This window comes from Lepidochelys kempii, chromosome 1, assembly GCF_965140285.1.
Source record: "Lepidochelys kempii isolate rLepKem1 chromosome 1, rLepKem1.hap1, whole genome shotgun sequence".
In the NCBI taxonomy this organism is placed as follows: Eukaryota; Metazoa; Chordata; order Testudines; family Cheloniidae; genus Lepidochelys; species Lepidochelys kempii.
In genome coordinates, this window is record NC_136380.1 from 138,858,646 (window position 1) to 138,883,792 (window position 25,147).

The following is a 25,147-nucleotide window of genomic DNA, read 5'->3' on the forward strand; positions in this document are numbered from 1 at the left end:
CCCTGTACATGGACTCCTGCAAGGGAGTCTCACGCAATAGGGATGAAGATTTGGGGGACCAGGAGGGGGAGGTTGAAGATAGCACACAGCAGGCAAGTGGAGAAACCGTTCTTCCCAACAACCAGGAACTGTTTATCACCCTGGGGACAATACCCTCCCAACCCGAGCTCCCGGACCTTGAAGGCGGAGAAGGCACCTCTGGTGAGTGTATCATTGTAAATATAATACATAGTTTAAAAGCAAGCATGTTTAATTATTAATTTGCCCTGAAGACTTGGGATGCACTTGTGGCCAGTACAGCTACAGGAAAAGTCTGTTAACGTGTTTGGGGATGGAGCGGAAATCCTCCAGGGACATCTGCATGAAGCTGTCCTGGAGGTACTCCTAAAGCCTTTGCAAAAGGTTTCTGGGGAGGGCAGCCTTATTGCATCCTCCATGGTAGGACAGTTTACCATGCCAGGCCAGTGACATGTAGTCTGGAATCATTGCATAAGAAAGCGTGGCAACGTATGATCCCGGTGTTTGCTGGCATTCAAGCAACATCCGTTCTTTATCTCTCTGTTATCCTCAGGAGAGTGATATCATTCGTGGTCACCTGATTGAAATAGGGGAATTTTATTAAGGGGATATTCAGAGGTGGCCATTCCTGCTGGGCTGTTTGCCTGTGGCTGAAAAGAAATCATCCCCACTGTTAGCCACACGGTGAGGGGAGTGGTGAAGCGATCATCCCAGAGAATTGGCTGTGGGGGGGGGTTAGTTGGGTTTGTGCTGCATGTTAACCCGAAAACCGCAGCCCCTCTTTTTTAATGGCCAACCCATTTTAAATGGCCAACCCAGCGGTTGGTTGGTATGGGAAATGAGGGCACTGCTGTTTGAAACCATTCCCACATGTTATGAAGGTTAACATGGTGGCTTACCATGGCTGCCTGCAAGCCGAAGTCTGGCGCCCAGCCCTGCGTGTGTGGTCTCTCAGACCAAACCGGCAGGCCCTCAATATAAGAGGAAAAATGTGACCTTGTAAAGAAAGCACATGTGCTATGTAATGTTAACAGCTTGGTTCACCGTGAAAGAGTCTACCCATTGTTCTCTAAAATGTGTCTTTTTAAATACTACTCTCCCTTTTTTTCCTCCTGCAGCTGCAAATGTTTCAACACTCCTCCTATCATCTCCGTCCCAGAGGCTAGCGCAGATAAGAAGGCGAAAAAACAGCACTCGCGATGAAATGTTCTCTGAGCTCATGCAGTCCTCCCGCACTGAAAGAGCTCAGCAGAATGCATGGAGGCAAACAATATCAGAGTACAGGAAAGCAGAAAATGAACGTGAGGACAGAAGGGACGAGCGAGATGAGAGGTGGCAGGAGCAAGATGAGAGGTGGCGGCAGCACGATGAGAGGAGGCAGGAAGCAATGTTGAGGCTACTGGAGGATCAAACTGATATGCTCCGGCGTATGGTTGAGGTGCAGGGAAGGCAGCAGGAGCACAGACCGCCACTGCAGCCCCTGTGTAACTAACCGCCCTCCTCCCCAAGTTCCATAGCCTGCTCACCCAGACGCCCAAGAACGCGGGTGGCGGAGGGGGTTCCGGGCACCCAACCACTCCCCCCCAGAGGACTGCCCAAGCAACAGAAGGCTGGCATTCAATAAGTTTTGAAGAGCAGTGCGTCCTCGTCCTTTTCTCCTCCCCCACCGCACCCGGTGCTTCCCTCCTTCCGCACCCCTCCCGGGCTACCTTGGCAGTTATCCCCCTATTTGTGTGACAAATTAATAAAGAATGCATGAATTTGAAACAACAATGACTTTATTGCCTCTGCAAGCGGTGATCGAAGGGGGTAGGGGGAGGGCCATTGGCTTACAGGGAAGTAGAGTGAACCAAGGGGGTGGGTTTTCATCAAGGAGAAACAAACAGAACTTTCACACTGTAGCCTGGCCAGTCATGAGACTGGTTTTCAAAGCTTCTCTGGTGTGCAGTGCGCCCTGCTGTACTCTTCTAACTGCCCTGGTGTCGGGCTGCACGTAATCAGCAGCCAGGCAATTTGCCTTAACCTCCCACCCCGCCATAAACGTCTCCCCCTTACTCTCACAGATATTGAGGAGCACACAGCAAGCAGTAATAACAGTGGGAATATTGGTTTTGCTGAGGTCTAACCGAGTCAGTAAACTGCGCCAGCGCGCTTTTAAATGTCCAAATGCACAACTCTACCACCATTCTGCACTTGCTCAGCCTATAGTGGAGCTTGGCTTGTTTAGTCTAACCAAAAGAAGGCTGAGGGGAGATATAATTGCTCTCTATAAATATATCGGAGGAATAAATACTACAGAGGGAGAGGAATTATTTAAGCACAGTACCAATGTGGACACAAGAACAAATGGATATAAACTGGCCATCAGGAAGTTTAGACTTGAAATTAGACGAAGGTTTCTAACCATCAGAGGAGTGAAGTTCTGGAACAGCCTTCCAAGGGAAGCAGTGGGGGGCAAAAGATCTATCTGGCTTCAAGATTAAACTCAGTAAGTTTATAGAGGAGAAGGTATGATGGGATAACATGATTTTGGCAATTAATTGATCTTTAAATATTCATGGTAAATAAGCCCAATTGCCTGTGATGGAATGTTAGATGGGGTGGGATCTGAGTTACTACAGAGAATTCTTTCCTAGGTATCTGGATGGTGAATCTTGCCCACATGCTCAGGGTTCAGCTGCTAGCCATATTTGGTGTCAGGTAGGAATTTTCCTCTGGGGCAGATTGGAAGAGGCCCTGGGTTTTTTTTGCCTTCCTCTGCAACATGGGGCCCGGGTCACTTGCTGGAGGATTCTCTGCACCTTGAGGTCTTTAAACGATGATTTGAGGACTTCAATAGCTCAGACATAGGTGAGAGGTTTATTGCGGGAGTGGGTGGGTGAGATTTGGTGGCCTGCATTGTGAAGGAGGTCAGATTAGATGATCATAATGGTCCCTTCTGACCTTAATATCTATGAATCTATAGTTGAACAGCTCCTGACTACTGTCCAGGGTGCCTGCGTATGGCTTCATGAACCATGGCATTAAGGGGTAGGCTGGGTCCCCAAGGATAACTATAGGCATTTCAACATCCCCAATGGTTATTTTCTGGTCTGGAAAGTAAGTCCCTTGCTGCAGCCGTTCAGACAGACCAGAGTTCCTGAAGATGCGAGCGTCATGTACCTTTCCCAGCCATCCCACGTTGATGTTGGTGAAACGTCCCTTGTGATCCACCAGTGCTTGCAGCACCACTGAAAAGTACCCCTTGTGGTTTATGTACTGGCTGCCTTAGTGCTCCGGTCCCAAGATAGGGATATGTGTTCGGTTTATCACTCCACCACAGTTAGGGAATCCCATTGCAGCAAAGCCATCCACTATGACCTGCACATTTCCCAGAGTCACTACCCTTGATAGCAGCAGCTCAGTGATTGCGTTGACTACTTGGATCACAGCAGCCCCCATAGTAGATTTGCCCACTCCAAATTGATTCCCAACTGACCAGTAGCTGTCTGGCGTTGCAAGCTTCCACAGGGCTGTCACCACTCGCTTGTGAACCATGAGGGCTGCTCTCATCTTGGTATTCTTGCTCTTCAGGGCAGGGGAAAGCAAGTCACAAAGTTCCATGAAAGTGCTCTTACACATGCGAAAGTTTCGCAGCCACTGGGAATCATCCCAGACCTGCAACACTATGCGGTCCCACCAGTCTGTGCTTGTTTCTCTGGCCCAGAATCGGTGTTCAATGGCATGAACCTGCCCCATTACCACCATGATGCCCAAATTGCCGGGGCCTGTGCTTTGACAGAAGTCTGTGTCCATGTCCTCATCACTCTCGTCACCATGCTGCTGTACCTCCTCACCTGCTTCTGCAGTTTCTGGTTCTGCATATACTGCAGGATAATGTGTGAGGAGTTTACAGCGCTCATAACTGCTGCGGTGATCTGAGCAGGTTCCATGCTTGCCGTGGTATGGAGTCTGCAGGAGAGCAGAGTGGCTGCGGAAGCGGTCGTTTGGTGGTTCCATGACAATGGTTTGCTGCCCTACTGCACCGTCTGCTGCCAGTAGCACCCAGGACACAACGGCAGCGGCTAAGCTGAGTGGGCTGCACGCTTGCCGTGGTATGGCGTCTGCGCGGGGAAAAAGGTGCGAAACGATTGTCTGCCGTTGCTCTCATGGACTGATGGGCAACTGACGACATGTACCCAAAACCATCCGTGACAATGTTTTTGCCCCATCAGGCATTGAGAGCTCAACCCAGAATTCCAATGGGTGGCGGAGACTGCGGGAACTGTGGGATAGCTACCCACAGTGCAACGCTCCAAAAGTCGAAGCTAGCCTCGATACTGTGGATGTACTCCACCGACTTAATGCGCTTAGTGGGGACACACACAATCGACTGTATAAAATCGCTTCCTAAAAAATCGACTTCTATAAATTCGACCTAATTTCATAGTGTAGACATACCCACAGTTTCTCCTTGTTAGGGCCTTTTATTCCTTAGCCTGTCAAGTTCCAAGTTCAGCTTGGAGGAATTCAGTTGCATAGCTACTATTCATGTGGGGAGGGGAGCAATCAACAAAATCTTTTGTCTTCTGACGTTTCCTATGGTTAGTTTGGTGATTATGAGCCTTCTTTTGTTGGCAGGAGATAACACCACCTGTAGTATTTCACACTTGGTAATGCTTCTCTCCCGTGTACTGTGACTGGTGATTTACAGTTAAATATTACCTTATGACATTGGATACAGATATAACAAGTGAGATTAATGGATGCAGCAGTTTACAAGTGTTCTGTGAAGTCTAAACACAAACCACATATTTATAACTCTACTACCTATTTTAACAATACTAACACATGGATGAGCCAGACCGGTTCCAGTTACGTATTTGTCAGCCTCCAGTTGAGGCCTAGGGCTTTGGCATGAGCTGGCAACTGGTCTGCTATCATCACAACTCCTTGTTTTTGGACTGAGGAAACCTACCATATTCTTTCCCCTCTAATCTCCTTTGAGGTGATACCAGGCTAGTGTTCTGGAAATTCACCCTCAGTGAAATATTCTTCCAGTAACAAATCCTGCTGCCACTCTGGCCTTCTGAATTCCTAATTAAAAATAGCTGTATCATAAAGAGATCCATATTGTCTGAATCTATAAAAACTGAGAATGTGTGATGCTTACATGTTTATAAAACCAAGCAATCTCACAGCTTCTGTTGTTTGCATGACCCTTTCCCTTGCCTGACATCTTCTCATCTTGTATCATGTTTTGTGCAGTAAGCTACTTGGGGCAGGCAGTGTATATTATCTGTAGAGCACATGCACACACGGGATGATTTAGTTGGGGATGATCAGATGTGGGATGTTTTAGGATGATTTAGTTGGGGATCGGTCCTGCTTTGAGCAGAGGGTTGGACTAGATGACCTCCTGAGGTCCCTTCCAACCCTGAGATTCTATGATTCTATGAATAACAAACTTTGCCTGAGACTAACCATTATTAATGAGTCAATAGGGTATGCACATGTAGAATAATGAAATTGGAAATAAGGTTGCAAATATCTGTTTTCTCTAAATAATTTCATTCTAGTAGAGCATTGCCACCAAACCTATAACTCTTCCTAGGTGACTTTTATTGCCGTGGTGTTGCACTATGAAGTAATATTTTTTCTGTTTATATAGTAAATTTATTTCAGGACCGTGTCCTCTACCAAAGCTCAATCCTCAAGGAAAAAGGAAACAAACTCCAAGTTAGATCTGACAATATCTACAAATCTGCTTCTCACAAAGGCAGTTCCCAGAATATTTAAAATAAATCTTTGAATTGGTGCTTTTAGTTATTTTTCATTTTTTGCCTTCTTCTGAAATTAAAAGTATTTTCTTAAATGGAGAATGCATTCAAGCACCTAAATACAATATGTAAATCCAAAGATACCCAGTAATAATAAGATTTAACAAAAATATTGATCCAGACACACGTGCAAGTAAAATGTCTTAGAGTTCATTCTAACCCCTTGGGATGACTCTTGTATTTTACCCCCAGAACAAGGCTCAACATCAAAGCATCACTTTGCCATCTTCCATTTATAGTCACAATTCTTTTGGAAATAGGGGCATGAGAATCTGTCAGTTATTACTATGCCTTGCACATCATGCTGTATGTGATTGAACTGGTATGCAGAATTACTCCACCTATTTCTGTAGTCACCTCAGAATTCCATTTTGTTGTTTCTGAAGCAGGAAACCAAGTCTCCCCCCATGTCACCGATGTGTTCACCTCCTGCTTCTCCATCTAATTACCAGAGAATACCCTTGAGTTATGGCTATGGCAGGTCAAGGAGTGGGCTTGAACAGCCACACGGAGGTAGGATAAAATCTGGGATGCACAAGTCATACACTGTTGTTTTTTTCCGTTCAGTGCCTTCAAATCTCAAATGCAATTAAGGAATCAGCCTAATAATGCCTGGACTTAATTACCTCTGTCTTTTAGTAAATGATCTGACCATCTTTTTTTATTTTATGCAGAAGCTCTGCTTTCTGATTTAGTCCTCTCTTCCTATTTTCTTTCCAGTAAATTAATGATCATGTGTAGATTTGTGTGCAACTGTTCACAAATTAATGCTGATTACCACATTTTTGGCAAGCCTATGTGCAGTATATGTTAGTGATTGAGTACTGTGAATGTTTCAGTGCATAAGCATGTTTTTTAATATTAAGAAAAAAAAACATTCCTGATTTCAATAACTGCTGTACTAGTTTTCAGATTTACAGTGGGGATTTGTTTGCAAGGAAGAACAATGGTCTTCCTGGTTACATAACAAAAATAACAGTAAGGTGTAAATGTAAAAACCCAGTGTAATGGGAACCCAGAAGAAAACAAATCACCACAATTTAGATGCTTTGGGGTTGATCATGCTGCCATTAAAGTCAGTAGCATAACTCTCATTGATCTGAGTACACCTCTACCCCGATATAACGTGACCTGATATAACACGAATTCGGATATAACGCGGTAAAGCAGTGCTCGGGGGGGGGGGGGGGGGGCTGTGCGTTCCGGTGGATCAGCGCGTCAGCATGTCTGGCTCCGACACACTGCTCATGTTAAGGGGGCCGGGCCAGTGTTGAGGGGTTGGATAAGGGTCAGAGGGTCTTGGGGGTGCGGTCAGGGGACAGGGAACGGGGGGGGGGGGTTGGATGGTTTGGAGGTTCTGGGGGCGGTCAGGGGACAGGGAACAGGGGTGTTGGATAGGGCGTGGGAGTCATGGGGGGCCCATCAGGGGGGCAGGAGTGTGGATAGGGGTTGGGACAGTCAGAGGACAGGCAGCGGGGGGGGTTGGATGGGTTGGAGATTCTGGGGGCGGGGCAGTCAGAGGACGGGGAACAGGGGTGTTGGGATAGGGTGTGGGAATGATGGGGGGGCCTGTCAGGGGGCAGGGGTGTGGATAGGGGTTGGGGAAGTCAGGGGACAGGGAGTGGGAGGGGTGTTGGATGGGTTGGTGGTTCTGACGGGTCAGTCAGGGGGTGGGAAGTGACTATTAATAATGGAAATGCTTGAGGCCAAAGCAAGTTCAATATAACGTGGTTTCACCTATAACGTGGTAAGATTTTTTGGCTCCTGAGGACTGCATTATATCTGGGTAGAGGTGTACTTGGAGGATATAGGTTTTAACAGGTTATAACAGAATAGGGTGCCAGACTTGACTGGGGCTTGTAACAACTGTTGTAATATAAAATGATAATTAAGAATGATGGTGAGTGTCCAATAGACGCTCTCTCACAGATAAAGCATAAAATCTTTCATCATTTCATCAAAGGGACTGGACAGCTGATGTGGGTAGAGCTGGTTGGGAATCTTCCGCCAAAACTATTTTTTGTTGGAAAATTCCAGTTTGTTGAAACTGAAACATTGGATGGGTATCCAGTTAGGCTAAAAAGATTTATGAGGTCCAGGATAGAATTTCGGAACAAAAGCAAAGAGAATGCTACCCACCCCAGAAGACCCAGTTGGTTGGGGCACTCACCTGCAATGTGGATGACCCAGGTTCAAGTTGCTGCTCTGGCTGTTTCAGGGTAGGAACTTGAATCAGGGTCTGCCACATCCTCGATGAGTGCCCTACTAAACAGGCTCTAGAGTCAGTCTCTGTCACTGGCCCAGTGGCTATTTAATAATAATCTCTCCAACAGAAGAGATTGAGCGAGACCCATCCCAAAATAGCCAATAGACCAGTAGCCACGTCATTCTCCTGTGATGTGGCAGACGCACATTCACGTGTCTGCTCCGAATCAGGCAGGCTCGCTCGCGCCCCAGGATAGTCCCTTAACCATTTGGCATTTCTGGGGTGGGTGGGTGGCTCCCTTTCTCATTTTCTCATTTTCATTAAAAAAAAAAATTAAAAATCTTGGTTTAGTCCTGATATGAAATGGGAGAATTTTCTAAATCTTGGAAATGTTTGTGGGACAGGAAAACCATTTCTCATCCAACTCTTAAGTGTCGGTACCATGAGTTAACATGCTCTCTGTGAATGATGAATGGGATGTCTTGGTTCTTCAGCTGTTGTCCTCAGTTATAAGTGACTGACTAAACTGAGCTCTTACAAAATTTTTTAATTAAGTAAAATTTTGTGCTGGTGGTAAATATCAGTGGTCTAACACAATCAAATGGACTTCTAGTTAAAGGTTCATGTTAGTACTGACTGATAGTCACTTGTTAGAAAGTAGACTGTCATCCACATTGATATGTTAGTTATCCACATGTAAGTCCTAACAAAGCAGTGATTTCTGATGTTCAGAATAAGCACTGCAGGTGGAATTCCCTTCCACTGTACCGACACGTGCCCTGTCCAAATCTATCAGCCACAGGACAGGAAGGACACATCCTGGATTGCAATTATAATGCAGTGCACTAGGAATTAATGTTAGCAGGAACTGTAAGATTACGAGAAATAGTGATTCTGTTTTCTATGGCACAATCCATTATATTCACGTACTCCCCCCTTACCCTCCTGCCCCAGTCAGATCACAGGTTCTTGTAATGAGTGCTGAATGTCCCACATTCTATTGGCTTACCTTGCTTTGAACAGTAGTTTATACTCCAGTTTATACTTCCAGCAAGGTGCTATTCAAAGTGAGCAAGGGTTGTAGAATCAAGGCTAACATGAGTGTCATTCTTCTGAAAATTAATACAAGCAGCTAAACGTTAAGATGATAAAATCCTGTGAGGCCGTGAGCCCACTGAGCACTAAAACATGGCCTCCAGAAAGGCATCCAGTCTGAATGTGAAGACTCTTAATGTCTTCAGATCAAGACTGGTTGCCTTTCTGGAAGGTATGCTTTAGTCAAACACAAGTTATTGGTCTCAATACAAGGGTGAGTAGATAAAATTCTATGGCCCGGGTTATGCAGGATGTCAGACTAGATGAATAATTGGTCCATTCTGGCCTAGAAAAAAAAAAATCTGTTAACATTCCAGTTTCATTGAAACCATTGCACTGAGGACACTGAATACCATTCTGGAGGGGCCTACAGAGCATTGGGTTTGTGTATGCGTGTGTGGTGTTAACCTTTTTTTTGTACTGTTTATACTCTATGTGGTGTTCAGAAAGTAGTAATCCAGGGTCATTGAACATTCAATTTTTGCCCACCCCTCTAAAGTAGAACTTTAGCTGGGCATTCATGCATTTTATTTTCTTGCTAGTTTTTGAAAGTTCTGTTGCTGGTAACCACATAGCAACAGAACCCCATACTCAGCCTCCAAGTACTGCAGTATATTTCACAACTTCCTTCCTGTCTTCTTTCTGACATTGAAACACATTTGTAAGGGAAAAAACTAGATACCAGCACAGGACAAGAATAGATAACAATCGGAGTTAGAAACATAACTTTAAAAAGCAAGCTGCTTTGTAACGATAGTAAGATTTTGAGTTTTCTTGATTTTCATTTTTCAGGAGACTCTAAAATTTTGTGTAAATGATGCTGAATAGCATTAGGACAGTGCTACAGTTTGAACACTCCAGCAGAAGAAGTTGGATTTCAAAAGAACGATTTGAAAGAGAGCTCCAATGTGCCCTGCTTCTATGTCTAGTTATTTATCTTTATTAAAAACAGGATTGTTCTTAAATTATGCAGATGGAATGGAAGTCTTCTCACCTTAGGAAAATTGAAATTATTGTTGCTTTTCTTTGCTAACTCTAGTCCAGATTCTGAGCAGTGCTGAGCACCTGCAACCCCATCAGGATCAGGCCTTCTCTGTTTTGAAATGTAAATTTGGGTTTTAAAAATAAAAGATATATTCAAGGTTAGTGGCCTATTGATGACCTGCAAAAAAAATCAGGTTTGGAATTTGCTTGTCAATCAGATATGTCTCAAATCAAGAAGTGATGATTGTGTGTGTGTGTGTGTGTGTGTGTGTTTCTGAGGAAATTAACAGTTCTAATACCAGCCATTTCAGTTGTTTGTCATATTATACTGTTGCTGTATTTGCATTCTAGTTACTCTTCTGCCTCTTAATGTGCACAAGACAAAGCTAAAGGGTGGAACATTTAGACATTGACAAGTGCATAATTTTTATAGCTCAGTTTAACTATTATTTTCTTATCTGTATTTGCAGTACATACTTAGGACCCTGGAAATATCGCCCATTAGAGCCCTTTTCTGTTTCCACTCCGGAAATGCTGAATTTACTTGAAATGTATGGGACTATTTTGTTAAAAAGTAACTTTGGCCTGTAGTAACTTTTCTCTGGAAAGCATCTGTTTTTGAATAAGAAAATCATTATTGATGTCAGCACATCTCCTAGAAAAGGGTGTGATTGCTATATACAGGGTAGGAAGCAAAAAACTTTGGGGTTTAAAGGGGTCTAAAAGTAGGAAGCTTATTGTTTTTGTTTTCAGTGTTCTGGCAATTGAATGATCAACAACCATAAAACCCAGGTATTTAGGATCCAGAGAATTTTCCACAGTCAAATCAACAGTTTTGTACAGATCAAATCAATGTCTAATGCTCTTCCTTGACAATGTCCTCTTTAAACAAATTAGATTTAAATAAAAAAGTTGAAAAACCTAAATCTCTTGAAAATGACAGTTGAGAATTCACTATATTCATTAGTTAGCTGATTTACTGTAATAGTTTATTTTAGGGCTGCTGCAGGTTGTCATGCAAATATGCATTTCAACAACCGTTAAAGCAATTAATGCCAGTCTGGTAGGATGAAATGACAACTTCTATTGTTAATGCCTAAATATTAAAGAAGAGAAACTATGATATAGGAGTAGAGCATGTAGTTAGGGCTTTGGGTAAGGGGACAGAATGGCCTGTAGTACAATAGTATTAAGCTTAATGAACCTCTGTGTTGTAATGCTTAATTTCCAGTTTGAACTTGTGGAACCTTATTGATTCGTCTGATAATACATATATATATATTTCTTTAAACTTTCATAGTTCCTTATGAAGCTAGACATTCTACACAACAACAAGATGGACCAGCAACGGGAAATTATGCATCCAAATCTGCACTTGTACATTCCTCTCTTAGTCGGGTAATGAATTGCATGGTGATTAAATAAATGAATAAAACAAAAAAAAGAAATGCATGAAGTTCTAGTTCTTGTCACCTAATAGTGGTGCTTTTTGAAATAAGTGGGGATATTAGTCCCAGTAACCTAGACAGGTTCCATTTTGAATAAACCTGGACCAAAATCTCCCTGCAGTTTTAGTTGAGTAAAGTATTCTTCGTTATTTTCACTTTATATAATCTTCATTTTGTTTCTCTTCTGCAAAGGTTTCCTCCTAGTCTCTACTGCCAGGCAAATATGGTCTTTATTTTGCAAGTAAGAACAGAAAGGAAGACTGGGGGGTTCAGCTAAGCCCAAATTTAGGTTTTGTAAAAACTATATTTTACAAAGTTTAACATGAATACAAATGTTTTCAGAAATTTAAATATAAAAATTCTTCCATTGGATTTTTTTGTTTTGTTTGTTTAAATAACAACACTCCCCTCTGGTATTTGCAGCTCATTGATTGGTGCATCCTTCTAGTGTAGGAGAAATATAAAGCAAAACTGACTGGAAAGCAAATTGAAAATGACTAGTTCATTTTCATTGTTTAAGCTGAGTGAAATTCAAATGTAAGCAAACAACATAAATATTAGAAAATTAGACTGAGATTCTTAGATCAGAAGTGAAAGAATTGTAAGTTATTAATAATGCAAGAAAAACATCTTTAATATATATGAATTTAATTGAGATTTTTTTTGTCTTGATCTAGTGCGTTATCCCTGACACCCTCACACTGCCATGACCTGATATCCAGCTTCTCTGTAGGAAATCATTCAAATTTGTAAACCCAGTTTACTGTCTCAATCATCCCAATCCTGATAAAGAAGTTTAGGTGGGATGTTTTGTTTGCTTTACTTAAACTGGTCCAGTGTTTCCCTGTTGGCTTCAAAACCGTAACTCTGCAAACTTTCTAATTTGTCTATTGTAAATTCCCTATTACGGCCACAGATTTTTGGCCTTAGGTAAAATATTGCCATGCTTACTAGCAGAACTGCTTTTAAATGTAAGTGGCCATTTTTTGGCTGTGCTCTCACTCCCTCTACCCCATAACATAAGAACAACATGAGGCATGGATAGATGATTTGGGATGGAACGAGTTTTTCGAGCAGAGTCAGTTTCCCCCTCCCTCCAGCCCATGTCTACTTAGTACGCAATGGACTGCAGCTCCTACAAGAATTATTCATCTTTTATATCTTGCCATATTGATTAGGTTGTATTCATGTTTTTTACCTGTACAGGCAAATATGGTGCACTGTAAAACCTATTTGTCAGTGTTCCATTTATGCATTTCAATAATTCTGCACCAAAAGAATTCTACAAGGCTATCTAGAGCTCCATCACATAGTAGCCAGGGATAATTTTGAATGCTTCCTTTTGTTTAAAGCTTGCCAACTATATCTATATTTTTGTAGACAGAAGTTATGAAAACAATGCACTCTAAACTGGAGCAGAGTAGGTTGACCTGTAATATTCTATTTCTTCTTTGTTCTGCTACTTGCATTCTATTTTAAACTGCCTTGAAGAACTGGGACTATGATTGCTTGATCAGCTGGTTTGAATAAGGTCAATAATTTTCATTGTTTCAGTACTGACACCATTTTTTCTAGGATTATGTAGAAATTACACAAAATAACATAGCTGTTCAACTAAAGTAGTATGCATGGGAGAATTGTAGAATGTAGCATTATGGGGATCAAAGACACTAATGAAGACAGACGGGGTTGGCCTTTGACCTATCAGCTTCTCTTCCTCCTCTGCCTCCTTTGTTCGACCGGTTGCTCTGCTTCAGTTTAAGGCAATTACCCTTTTTCCACAACTCAGCTGCTGCAGAAAATAAAAAAGGAAGCAGCACACCATAAGGAAATCCTGCCTGGTGTGTATGGAGAATTCAGGCCAAACGTGTAGGAGTAAAGTAAAATAACTTTGTGGCCTGTCATCGGCCTTGATGATGATGATATTTTTCTAAAGTCTTTCCATGTTGGATCTTAAAGAGCTTTAGGAAGATTAATTACTAGATCTAGTCAAATGTTTTTAATCAAAACTCTTCAATGCAAAATGGCTTTTTGATTTAAAAAAAAAAAAGAGGCTTTTTGATAAAAAATACTTCAAGCTTCTCAAGAATCCAAATAGTGTACTGAATGTTGAGTCCAACTTTGATGAAAATTTCATGACCACAAAAATGTTTTTGATAAGATACCGCATACTTGAGTTACAAGCCCAGAGTCCAGGTTCTTCTGAGTATTTTTTTAGTTGGATTTTGCACACTCTGTTTATCTTGTTGGCTGCGTAAGATATACATTAGATATATTTCTTCAGATTTCTCACCATGGTAACCAATGGTGCAGCTTCACCAGTAGAACCAACTGTGGGGGAATTTGTATAGGCCAGATTGACCACTGGCATTTTTAGTCACCGAGTTGTCTAATCGTGCTAAGAGCAAATCTAGATGACATGGTGGTTGAAATGCCAAATGTTACCAGTGGCCTGTCCATACTACCTCACCAATGGCAGCAATGGTGGATAATAATTTTAAGGAAAAAAAAGCCTAGTGTAGACAAAGCCATTGTGAATTGCCACTGGTTTCATGAATAAGACTATGAGCCTGATTCTCATTTATACCAAGGCCCTGTTACACTGCTCTGGAGTGTAAAGGTGCCTCAAAGTGGGTATGAATTACACGTTTACACATCAGCACTTTGTAAAAGGATCTTAGTACAAATGAGAATAAAGCCACATGACTATTAGGGTTGCTTTTTAATCACCAGTCACGTTTTTTTGTTCCCCGTGTCCGTCTACTACAGAGCAAAACTTCTCCATGAATTTTTACAAACTTTGCTCTATGGAAGAGTGACCTAGGTTTTTAAAAAGAAAAGGAGTACTTGCGGCACCTTAGAGACTAACAAATTAGCCGTATGGAGTAAAAAAAATAAAATTTGTTAGCCTCTAAGGTGCCGCAAGTACTCCTTTTCTTGTTGCGAATACAGACTAACACGGCTGCTACTTTGAAACCTAGGTTTTTAAGCTGTTCTAAACTATGGTCTCGTTAATATTAAACAGTTTTAAAATGTTTATTGAACTGTAGACTTTGGCTTGAAATAATATAACCTCAGGAATTTAATTTTTTTAAAATCAATGGTTAACTTTTTTTTTTGACATAGGAAAACCTCAGCTGATTCATGGGAAACATGTATCTAAAACATCATGTCTTTTAAACCAATAAATCTCACATAATTTCAAACCAGCACAAAGTACTATTTTGTGATATTTCCTGTTTTGAGGATCTTTTAACACATTTTTAAAACAAAGTCACATATTTGAGCTTGAGCACGTTGACAGTCTGGCCAGAGGAGTGGTTTTAAACTTTGCTGGAGCATGTAGCTTATTCTTTCCTACATTCTGTCGCTAAAATATTTTGACACGCAAGTCAACGCATTTTAAATGTTTGCTTCTTTCCACCATAAGAGTGATGCTCACAACATTCAATGCAAACAAACAAACACAACCTTATACAAATCAATCTTAAAAAAAAGTAAATAAATACAGTTTAAAAAAAAAACTTATCTAATCAGTGTCCCCCCAATGGAGACATTCCAGTGACCAAATTGAGTTCACTCGGGACTTCACTGTTGCTATCTATTTTATGTGGAAGGCATTCAGATGCTTTGGTGATGGGTGCAATATAAAACACCAATATGAGGCGATAGATCTTAATGCATGACTAGATGGAGTGATCTTTCTGCCTTCAACAGTAGTTGGGTTTGTTTTTTATTTTAGCTTCATTCATGTGAAACTTCCTGTAGTTCTCTGAGCAAATGGACATGTATAATAAGCCCTAACTATAAGAGCTATTAATCAACTTGAGCCTTTCTGCTCCCATTTCTTTAAAAAATGGGCCTGCTAGATGTGCAGACTGACCCTTACTTCTTAAAATGTCTGTGTATGCTGCTTTTTCACGCAGTTTTGCAAGTGACTTTTTTCCCTGTCTTTGAAGTCTCTTTCAGTAGAGAGGGAGCCACAGGACAGCAGTAATTGCCCAGATGACCCCTGGAGGATAACTGAGGAACAGCGAGAATATTACATCAACCAGTTCAAATCCCTACAGTCTGATCTGAACTCTTTCATTTCAGGTAACATTTACTAAATAATATATATGTGCAGCAAAACAACCAGGATGAAAGGCCTGAAAATTAAAGCAAAGTACAGTAGATAAAGGGAGAGCTTCTTGAGTTATCTTTAGATCAGGTTTGTGCTCCAGACAGGGTCGATTTATTTATTTATTTATTTGTTTGTTTTTTAGAGTAACAACTTTTTTAAAAAGAAAAGGAGTACTTGTGGCACCTTAGAGACTAACCAATTTATTTGAGCATGAGCTTTCGTGAGCTACAGCTCACTTCATCAGATGTTTACCGTGGAAACTGCAGCAGACTTTATATACACACAGAAATCATGAAACAATACCTCCTCCCACCCCACTGTCCTGCTGGTAATAGCTTATCTAAAGTGATCAACAGGTGGGCCATTTCCAGCACAAATCCAGATTTTCTCACCCTCCACCCCCCCACACAAATTCACTCTCCTGCTGGTGCTAGCCCATCCAAAGTGACAACTCTTTACATAATCAAGTCGGGCTATTTCCTGCATAGATCAAGGTTTTCTCACATCCCCCCCACCCCCATACACACACAAACTCACTCTCCTGCTGGTAATAGCTCATCTAAACTGACCATTCTCCAGGTTTAAATCCAAGTTAAACCAGAACATCTGGGGGGGGGGGGGGGGAGGAAAAAACAAGAGGAAACAGGCTACCTTGCATAATGACTTAGCCACTCCCAGTCTCTATTTAAGCCTAAATTAATAGTATCCAATTTGCAGCAATGCCCCTCTGCCATGTACATTGGTCAAACTGGACAGTCTCTACGTAAAAGAATAAATGGACACAAATCAGATGTCAAGAATTATAACATTCATAAACCAGTCGGAGAACACTTCAATCTCTCTGGTCACGCAATCACAGACATGAAGGTCGCTATCTTAAAACAAAAAAACTTCAAATCCAGACTCCAGCGAGAAACTGCTGAATTGGAATTCATTTGCAAATTGGATACTATTAATTTAGGCTTAAATAGAGACTGGGAGTGGCTAAGTCATTATGCAAGGTAGCCTGTTTCCTCTTGTTTTTTCCTCCCCCCCCCCCCCCCCCAGATGTTCTGGTTTAACTTGGATTTAAACCTGGAGAATGGTCAGTTTAGATGAGCTATTACCAGCAGGAGAGTGAGTTTGTGTGTGTATGGGGGTGGGGGGGATGTGAGAAAACCTTGATCTATGCAGGAAATAGCCCGACTTGATTATGTAAAGAGTTGTCACTTTGGATGGGCTAGCACCAGCAGGAGAGTGAATTTGTGTGGGGGGGTGGAGGGTGAGAAAACCTGGATTTGTGCTGGAAATGGCCCACCTGTTGATCACTTTAGATAAGCTATTACCAGCAGGACAGTGGGGTGGGAGGAGGTATTGTTTCATGATTTCTGTGTGTATATAAAGTCTGCTGCAGTTTCCACGGTAAACATCTGATGAAGTGAGCTGTAGCTCACGAAAGCTCATGCTCAAATAAATTGGTTAGTCTCTAAGGTGCCACAAGTACTCCTTTTCTTTTTGCGAATACAGACTAACACGGCTGTTCCTCTGAAACTTTTTTAAAAATTACCATCCTACCCACTGCATTTTGTCTCTTTTTTGCTACCCACCCAGTGTTCAAATTCTTGGGGGTGCCCAAAAATATAGGCCAGCAACCCTCTTCTCCTCTGCTGCCTTCTCCTTGCCCCACTGAGGGGGCAGTAACTACCTGCATCCAGCACCTGCTCACCCAGCACTGCAACCCTAACCCAGGTCACAACGCCATATACTCAAACTGTCTCGCCCTCCAAATCCTCTTTCTCTCTCCCAGGGCCTGCAACCCTAGGCCCGCAACCCATCTACAATCTTCCTGTGACCCACTGAATCACTGAATTAAAGCATTAAAATAATACAGTGGGTAACAAATAGTTTCTTTGAAGAATTTTTAAAAATTCGTGGTTCTACTGTTAAAGATGACTCTAAAATGGGTTACAGGTTAAATGTGTATTTTAATACCACATGCTCTCTGTTTACAGGTAAAATATTTTTTCTTAATTGCTAGCCCTGCAAACTCACCCTGGGATCTGAGAGCCAAGCTGAGTTAATTCTTTCTTGTGTGTCATCATCAGAAATAAATGTTCTGCAGGACAAATGCTGTCCTCACTTACAACTTTGCAACCCAACTGTCTTCAGAGAGTTTATACAAGTGTCGTTGATTGGAATTTAGCAACAACAAAAAAATCTTTTTATGATGCACAAGGAGGACTAGAGTCCAACTATTTCTCTCAGCTGTGGTGGCTGCAGGGCTAAGAGAAATACAAAAATAAAAGAAATATATATTTGTCACTAAAATTAATTGATATGATTCTAAACACACACTGGGAGTAGATCTTTTGAGGAAGAATGTGTGAGTTTTGCACACTAATTTTTCAGAGTTGAAACACACAGTTTAAAAATTCAGTGTGAACTTCAGGAAAGCATCTGCAGTTACAGGACAAAAAGTTAAAATAAATTGTTTGAATCTGAAGACAGTATTTGGGGCTCAGTCCTGCAAAGTGCGAAGCTCTGGCCTGATCCATAAAAACACAAGAATATACTTAACTACTTTCCTATTAAAGTCAGTGGGACTGCTTAGGTGCTTAAAGTTAAGTATCTGTTTAACTGTTCTACAGGATCATATCAGGATGCTCAGCACTATGTAAGATTGAGTTGTTGGCCCTTAAGCGGTTAAATGTAAACCCTGCATAGCACACACATGGTAACAGTGTTGTAACTGATCTTAAAAATCAGATTTTCATTCTGGCCAGACTGCTTGTGAGAGGAGTTATTCTAGGTACTGACAGTTAGTCTGGCAAGGAAAAAACACAGATTTTAACTACAGGCATTTTGACTATGTCCTCTGAGGTTATATTATTGCAATTCAGTACTTTGGGATTCAGGAATTCTGACCCCAGACAAAAGTTTTAAAATAATTGCTTGATCTTGGCAGAAATTAGCACTTCATCAGTTTTTTTCCCCTTGGTTAAATCTTCTCCAACTGATCTTCCTAGTAGAAGGGAAAAGAAAATGGAAGTTCAACACATAGAGGATTTCCCACAAAGCTGCATATAGTCAACTTTGTTTATAATAGAATGCAGTCTTTAAAATATGCAAGATGTTTGCTCTATCTATTCCGAGAGAGAGCCTCATAGGGCCAGACATTGCATTTCATGCACACCCAGATTTACTATTAACTGTAGTGGGAGGCAGAATTATAGATCTGTATATAATGGCTCTGAATGGGGTTGGCCTTACGTTTTTCAGGCTTATGTGAAGTAAAATGTGCAAGGATCTACGGCAGACTTTTGCTACCCCTGTAGCCTATTTGCATGAGACAGTGTTGGGCAGCTGGCTGTGTGGGATGTGTAGTGAACTTCTTATCACTGCAAAGGGCTCAGCAGGGGTTTGTTGGCTGGGAGGGAAATCAGATTGCTTATTATGGGAGGGCTATGGAGGATGTTCACAACTGGTAGTGAATATTGTAGCAGGATGCTTAGCTGGTTCCTCTTATTTTTCTTTCATGATGGTAGGGCTGCAGCAGGCCTGAAAGCAGAGAAAGTCACTGTGGGAGTAGCACAGATGGCAGAGGGCCATTTGCTGCCATATACTTGGCATGTGATTAGAAGCATCCTTTTCTCTGGAAAGGAAGCCATTTATCTCCATTTTCCTTTCTTTGTATTCATAATGGCATACTGATGATGATAATGGTAATACTGAGGCATGTTTTCATCCATTAATATTTTTCCCACATGGAGAGAAGTGGAGAAATGAGGTCAACCGCTCTGCCTGGCCTGTCCCATGTTAGTTACTCACCAAGAGACAAATGGCCAAGCAGCTATACTCATTCCCAACAATCAAAGTGTCTGTTGAATGTGAAATAACCAGCTGCTGATGCTGTTGCAGCTTTATAGAAACACAAGCAAAATCAGATTGGAAGATGAATATCAAATGCCAAGCAATCCTTGTGGCACCTTAGAGACTAAAAAATTTATTTGGGCATAAACTTTTGTGGGCCCACGGAAGCTTATACCCAAATAAATTTGTTAGTCTCTAAGGTTCCACAAGGTTTCCATTCTTTTAATTGTTTTTGCTTATATGGACTAACACGGCTACCCCTCTGAAACCTTTCAAATGCCTGTTTCACTGTTCTTGACAGGTTCCGTGGCTAAGAATTTCTTCACAAAATCGAAGCTTCCCATCCCAGAGCTTTCTCACATATGGTGAGTACTGTAGTGTAACTGAGAATATAGATGCTGGTTTTAAAAGACATTTTAGCTCAAGAGTTCTTGTTAGATTAAAATAGTGTCTTTAGAGTAATTCCAAAAAAAAAACCCACCCCAAAAAAACCCCCAAACAGGAGTACTTGTGACACTTTAGAGACTAACAAATTTATTAGAGCGTAAGCTTTGAGTAATTATAATTATTGCTCTTATCAAAATCACTTTCAGGTCCAAGCAGCGGGGTGTGTGTTGATCCTCCTGGCATGCTTGTTACCTTTTTAGAGCTACTCTTCTACTCAGCAGGACTGCAGATATTTCAATAGCAATATAAATGATAGCTGTTCTTAAGAATGTTATAAGAAACATCATTAGCTCAATGAACAGACATATTTCATGAAATGCTTTAGAAGAAAAACATATTTGGAATATTTTAGATGTGTTCAGTTAGCTTTATGTATCTGGCTGTGATTTGTCAGATGAGGCCTAATTAATACCTAATTTTTAATAATACATCTGCATAATTCATCAGTGCTTTATTAACAAGCCAGCACTCTTGCTTTTAATGAGTTTGTTTAGAGACCATTGCAGATGGCATTGTATACAATACAGTTTATAAGGATCTTGTTGTATTTCCATAAGCATAATGGTTCTTGTATCGTCATCCTATCTTGACATGAGGAACAAACTTTTCTAAACATTCACCAAAAATGCTGATAAAGAGAACTTTTATTTCACTTTATCTATATACTTTTATGAAGACAGATTTTAAGAAAAGCTTGCAAGAGCCCAAACATCTGTTGGGTTCAGAGAATTTGCCTGGAATAGTTTCAAAGCTAGTTGTGAATCATGAAAAAAAAAAGGGCTAAAGAAACATTCTCTGGAGAAGAATAAGCACTGGAATTTAATTTAAAAGTTATTTAAGAAAAACTGGTTAACCCACTATGATAACCAAAAACATTTTATTTATGTTACTAACATTAATTGTGCTCTGTATAGCATAACAAAATAAAATGTTCCTTTCTAGGAGCAATTTGAAATCTTGCATGATATAATTCATCAGGCAAAAACTCCTTTGCTAAAATTGAGAAGCATTTCAATCTTATTCACTGTAACCTTGACTGCTTGAAACATTGTCCCTTCACTTTCAAACAGTGATGAAGTAACTATTGCTCTATTTTAGTCATTATAGTAATACTAAATGAATTCTAATATTTTCCAGAAGGTGTATGCTATGAAACTGTATTCCTGTGCTTCTGAATTCCTCTGCTGTTGTTTGACGCTTAAACTAAGGGCTTGGTTACAGTTGCGAGTTACAGCGCAATGAAGGAGCCCCCGGGCACATTAGCTCACTGGCAAGGCACATAATGGCTCTGACTCCGCGGCTACAGCGCTGCTGGTACTCCACCTTGGCGAGTGGACTAACGTTTGCTGCGGCCCCGCTGGAGCGCTGCGCCACCAGTGTGAACGAGGTGTTGCATTACTGCGTTCTGATCAGCCTCTGAAAACGTCTGTTATGCAGACAAAACTACACAGGATTGTTTCAGGGGACAAGACAAGATGTCATGCTTATTACAACACAATTTGATTTATGACCACTAACTAATATCCAATACCGATGTGTATACACCCCCCCCACCCTCATGTTCTGCAGCTGCTGTATAGTTACCAGTCCTGAATGTAGCTTGAGTTCGTGGCTTGGGTTTGTAGCTTGTGGCGGCTAACTGGTCAGGAAAGCTGGGCACAAGGAAGAGCTGGGTCTCTGTTGGGCATGCACCGATGCCCTTCCATGTTGGCAGCAGAATGTTACCCTCCAAAGTCTTTCATCTCATCCATCCTTTATGTAGGCTTTAGTTTGAATCCAGAGTCTATAGGTCTTGCTGTGTCACACTGCCTCTGGGTTCGGTGTGATTGATTACCCATCAATTGCAGACATGACTTTCAGCCTAGGACCTGGCTTTGATGTTTCTTCAATTGTACTTTTGTTCTTTTCTTTTGAGGGTGGACTCCTCCTACTTTGTCAGGGCTGTTGTCTGCATCTTCAGCTGTTGGGTGTTTACACTTTATTTCATTAGGACAGGCTGGGGCTGGAGGTTGATTCCATCATCCATACATACCTCATTCACACGTCTAAACTAAACTAATCAGATTACAGCAGGGTTTTGCAAAAATGGAGTGAGCATTTTAAAATGGAGTTTGAGTTATAATATGGACAAGTGTAAGGAATGGCAAACAGTGAGCAGAAGTTACAAGGTTGAAACAGTGCAAATTTCAGTGATTTAAGCAGCAATTGGATTAAAGGGTGAAACTCAATTAGCGAGTTGTTGTTTCATTCATAAAACTTTGCTTAAGAAGTTACAGTAATAAAGTGAACAATTAAAAACAATTTCACTGATCAGTTCTACATGTCCCATAATTCCCTTAAGTCAAGTGGCCAGTCTTGTCATTATTTTTGAATTGCTGCAGGAATGCGGATATGCCCTTTGAAAGCTCCATTTCTGACAGCTGGCTTGCTTATCTGCTTCGAGACAAACCAAGCCATTAGTGTGGAATGCTGTGTGTGAGAGAGAGAGAGGGGGGGGGAGGGGGGAGGTCTGCTGCTGTCTGAACTTACAAGACAGCATACTGACATGCTCTCAGCCCCCCAAAAACCCAGTCTCTCTCCCCCCACATACACACAACACACTCCCTGTCACACTCCACCCCCCCCATTTGAAAAGCATGTTGCAGTCACTTGCATGCTGGGATAGCTGCCCATAATGCACCGCTCCCAATGTCGCTGCAAGTGCTGCAAATGTGCCCACGCCAGCGCGCTTGAAGCTGTCCGTGTGGACAGACTGCAGCGCTTTCCGTACTGCGCTCTCTGAAGGCTGGTTTAACTCGAAGCGCTCTACATCTGCAAGTGTAGCCATGCCCTAAAACTAAACTGACAGCAATGCTAACGGGCTGTTTAATGCTAACATTCCAAACTGCCACCAGCATTAGTCAATCCGGCTGTGCAGCTTTTAAGGCCAGTCTACACCTGGTAATTAAGCACTTTCTGAAAACTGTTTGCATTGATCGGTCTGCCTGAAACATTACCGAATAGGGTTTAAGTGCTAGCATAGACCAACCGAACTGTTGTCAACACCATTTCGGAAAGAGAGATTGAATTTGGATACTCAAATGTAATTTCTTGACAAATTTCAGCTTTTGAAATACCAGATAGAAAATATTGGATGATGTGGCATAAAGAGAAAGCACTTTTTTCCCATATAAAATCTTCCTAGTATTGGAAAGTCAGGTTGTTCCACTTCTCAAAGGGAAATGTTTAAAAAAAATAAACAGTATTTTTAAAAAAAATTCCACTTACTTGGGAATTGTTACCTTTTTACATAAAGGATATACTGTGTGTGTGTGTATGTATATGCTTCATTCCTGCAGTGGCTCAAAAAATGTGAATACCATGTTCACAGGGAGCTGAGTGATGTAGACTGTGATGGAGCGCTGACGCTGCCAGAATTCTGTGCTGCATTTCACCTCATTGTTGCTAGGAAGAATGGTTATCCATTGCCAGATACGCTGCCGGAGACCTTACTGCCAGATTACCTTCACCCAGGTGAGGCTGTGATATTCCTGTACCATTTCAGAAACTCATCAGTCACCCAGAACAGCCTTTTTTAGTAAGAGACAAAGATTTAGCTAGAAGCTGAGTAGTACCTCTCAATGTAGCTTGATAAAATATTCATTTTTAGTTATGCTTAAAGGGAAAATGCTAAAGAAGAACCAAAAAATAATTTTTTTTTTTAAAAAAGGAGCAGCAGCATATCTCTGTGAAGGAGCACACCTGTACACTGACAAAGAGGGGAGTAATAAGCTCCTCTGGGCCTGTTCAGCACCAATGAGGCACACCTGCAAGGCTTGTTCTGGAGCTGATTGGGGGCGTGGATGTTCAAAAGGAAAAACCTGCCACAGGAAAGAGGGCGGGGGATGTGAACAGGGAGAAGGTTGCCCCGGCCCAGACAGCTGAGACAAGCCTGCTGTGACAGGGTTGGGCCGGATGGCTACAGGAGAGTAATAGAAGGCAGATATGTTAACCCCAGGTTAAGTAGGTCCCTTTTCCCTGGGTAAGGTAACAGGGAAGGTTCCAGAACAATCAGGAACCTTCTGGAGACAATTGAGACAGACAGGCTGATTAGAACACCTGCAGCCAATCAAGAAGCTGCTAGAATCAATTAAGGCAGGCTAATCAGGGCACCTGAGTTTAAAAAGGAGCTCACTTCAGTTTGTGGTGCACGTGAGAGGAGCTGGGAGCAAGAGGCACTAGAAGCTGAGAGTGAGAATGCGGACTGTTGGAGGACTGAGGAGTACAAGCATTATCAGACACCAGGAGGAAGGTCCTATGGTGAAAATAAAGAAGGTGTTGGGAGGAGGCCATGGGGAAGTAGCCCAGGGAGTTGTAGCTTTTGCACAGCCTATTCCAGGACCACTCTAGATAGCTGCATTCCACAGGGCCCTGGGCTGGAACCCGGAGTAGAGGGCGGGCTCGGATTCCCCACAAACCTCCCAACTCGTGGTCAGACACAGGAGTCGTCGAACTGGACTGTGGGTTCAGAAAAATGGCCAAGCTGAGGGCTGCCGTGAAGCTCCAAGGCAAGCAAATCCGCCAATAAGCGCAAGACCCACCAAGGTAGAGGAGGAACTTTGTCATGCTGCCCAAAGGGAAACAGCAATAAGTCTCACTTCTCTGAAGCTGCACGGCCCAGCCTCAGAGCAGCACACCTTTTGAGGAGGGGCTGGAGGTGGACCTCGGGTAGATTAAGATCTAAGGGCTGACCCAGGAAGACTGCCTAAGTTCCAGGTCACCCTTGTGTCTTTTCAATTTTCTATAGTCTCCTCTCCCCTATAAGGGAAGAAAGAGGGGAGAGGACTTTTCTTCGTTTGTTTGTTTGCTCCAAGATCCCCTTGGGCATCGGCTGAGGGGAGAGAAAGACAGTACGAGGATTTGAAGTGGGGTCTGAAGGGAACTTGAGGGGACCCCCTCCACCCCCAAAGTCTCTGTTCCCTATAGGCTGTCTCCATGTTCTGTTGAAATACTAGAGTCTACTAGAATTCTACTGTCTAGATTCTACTAACCTGAGGCATAGCTAGGAGTGGCAGATGTCAGTAGATCTGTGGCAAATCTGGATGTCACAAGACTTCACATATGAAGTAGGTGACTTTTAGCTTATGTGTTGTCTTGCCCTAATGACTCTTGGAGGCAT

At 42.0% G+C, this 25,147-nt stretch overlaps 1 protein-coding gene across 9 annotated transcripts in view; it reads left to right on the top strand.

Moving 5' to 3' along the window:
* The window catches only part of REPS2 (RALBP1 associated Eps domain containing 2), a 144,426-nt gene that overhangs the window by 45,687 nt on the left and 73,592 nt on the right, over window positions 1-25,147 (top strand). For 6 of the 9 annotated variants that reach the window (XM_073356118.2, XM_073356140.2, XM_073356151.2 and 3 more), the window contains exons 4-8: window positions 6,224-6,350; window positions 11,423-11,520; window positions 15,530-15,665; window positions 19,844-19,907; window positions 23,360-23,502. In XM_073356118.2, coding sequence (XP_073212219.1) covers window positions 6,224-6,350; window positions 11,423-11,520; window positions 15,530-15,665; window positions 19,844-19,907; window positions 23,360-23,502 — 568 coding nt within the window. The remainder of the gene's footprint in view (window positions 1-6,223; window positions 6,351-11,422; window positions 11,521-15,529; window positions 15,666-19,843; window positions 19,908-23,359; window positions 23,503-25,147) is intronic. The other 3 variants (XM_073356129.2, XM_073356189.2, XM_078854135.1) reach the window with 1 other exon arrangement.